This window comes from Branchiostoma floridae, chromosome 1, assembly GCF_000003815.2.
Source record: "Branchiostoma floridae strain S238N-H82 chromosome 1, Bfl_VNyyK, whole genome shotgun sequence".
Classification (NCBI taxonomy): Eukaryota; Metazoa; Chordata; class Leptocardii; order Amphioxiformes; family Branchiostomatidae; genus Branchiostoma; species Branchiostoma floridae.
In genome coordinates, this window is record NC_049979.1 from 21382356 (window position 1) to 21383233 (window position 878).

The 878-nt window shown below is 48.4% G+C and overlaps 1 protein-coding gene across 1 annotated transcript in view; it reads right to left on the reverse strand.

Moving 5' to 3' along the window:
- Positions 1-514: 514 nt before the first annotated feature.
- LOC118415706 (retinol dehydrogenase 13-like) overlaps positions 515-878 on the reverse strand; it is a 4390-nt gene continuing 4026 nt past the window's right edge. Inside the window, exon 5 of the mRNA XM_035820498.1 lies at positions 515-519. Within this exon, the coding sequence (XP_035676391.1) occupies positions 515-519 (5 nt within the window). The remainder of the gene's footprint in view (positions 520-878) is intronic.

Sequence of the window (878 nt, forward strand, 5' to 3'; positions counted from 1 at the left end):
TAACAGTGCCGCACGTCAGTGTGAGTGCGAGAAAAAGTTGGCGAAAAAAACCGTGCCGCAGTGAACGGACCCCGACGTACCGCACCAGTACTCAAGTTCAATGATGTACTACCTTAAGTGAATGCAGGCAATGCCTGTTTTTATACACCTTAAAGAGTGCCCACCAGGAGCCTGCCTGGTTCCCTGCCGTTGTTCGCAGGGCATGCGGCAGGGACCCTACAACTGCCCCACCGGGCTGTGAGAGACAAACGTTACCCTGTCGGACCCCGCAGGGGTGACTACAGGACACCGTCAGAACATCTGACGGGTGTCTGCCGGAGACGAACCTAGGAAGGTGGAAATTTTTTTAAAGAAAAATGACGGGGTGCCCGCCGGAACACTCCGGGACCCCCACGGGGCAGCGTAAAGGCAACGTTAGATTGTGACCACGACAGCCGGTAAACATCCGGTGTCCGCCCGACTTCAGAGCCCGGCCGGGGCTACATCCCTGACGGGCACCGGGCCAATTGTGACCCTAGCCTTAAATGATACAGAAATAGGGCCATATCTGTTAAGTTTCTTGTTTACCTGTTACCTTGTCTATCTTATTACCTGGACATCTCACCTTAATCGACGTAAGTTGACATAGTTGACTTTGCCACGTAAAAGTATAAAGTGTATAAGGTGTTCATAAAACATTCGGAATATTCTATTCTAACATGTATGCATGCATTTATAGTATACTTTACACTGAGTGTACATGCGTTAGTTATAGTATGATAAAGATTGATACACCTCGTATAGAAAGAGTATAACACTATACTGTACATTTATTCTCTTGCCACCCTCACACTCAGGGTTGACAATCACGGCAAAGCCTATGATATCACCCCTGACAA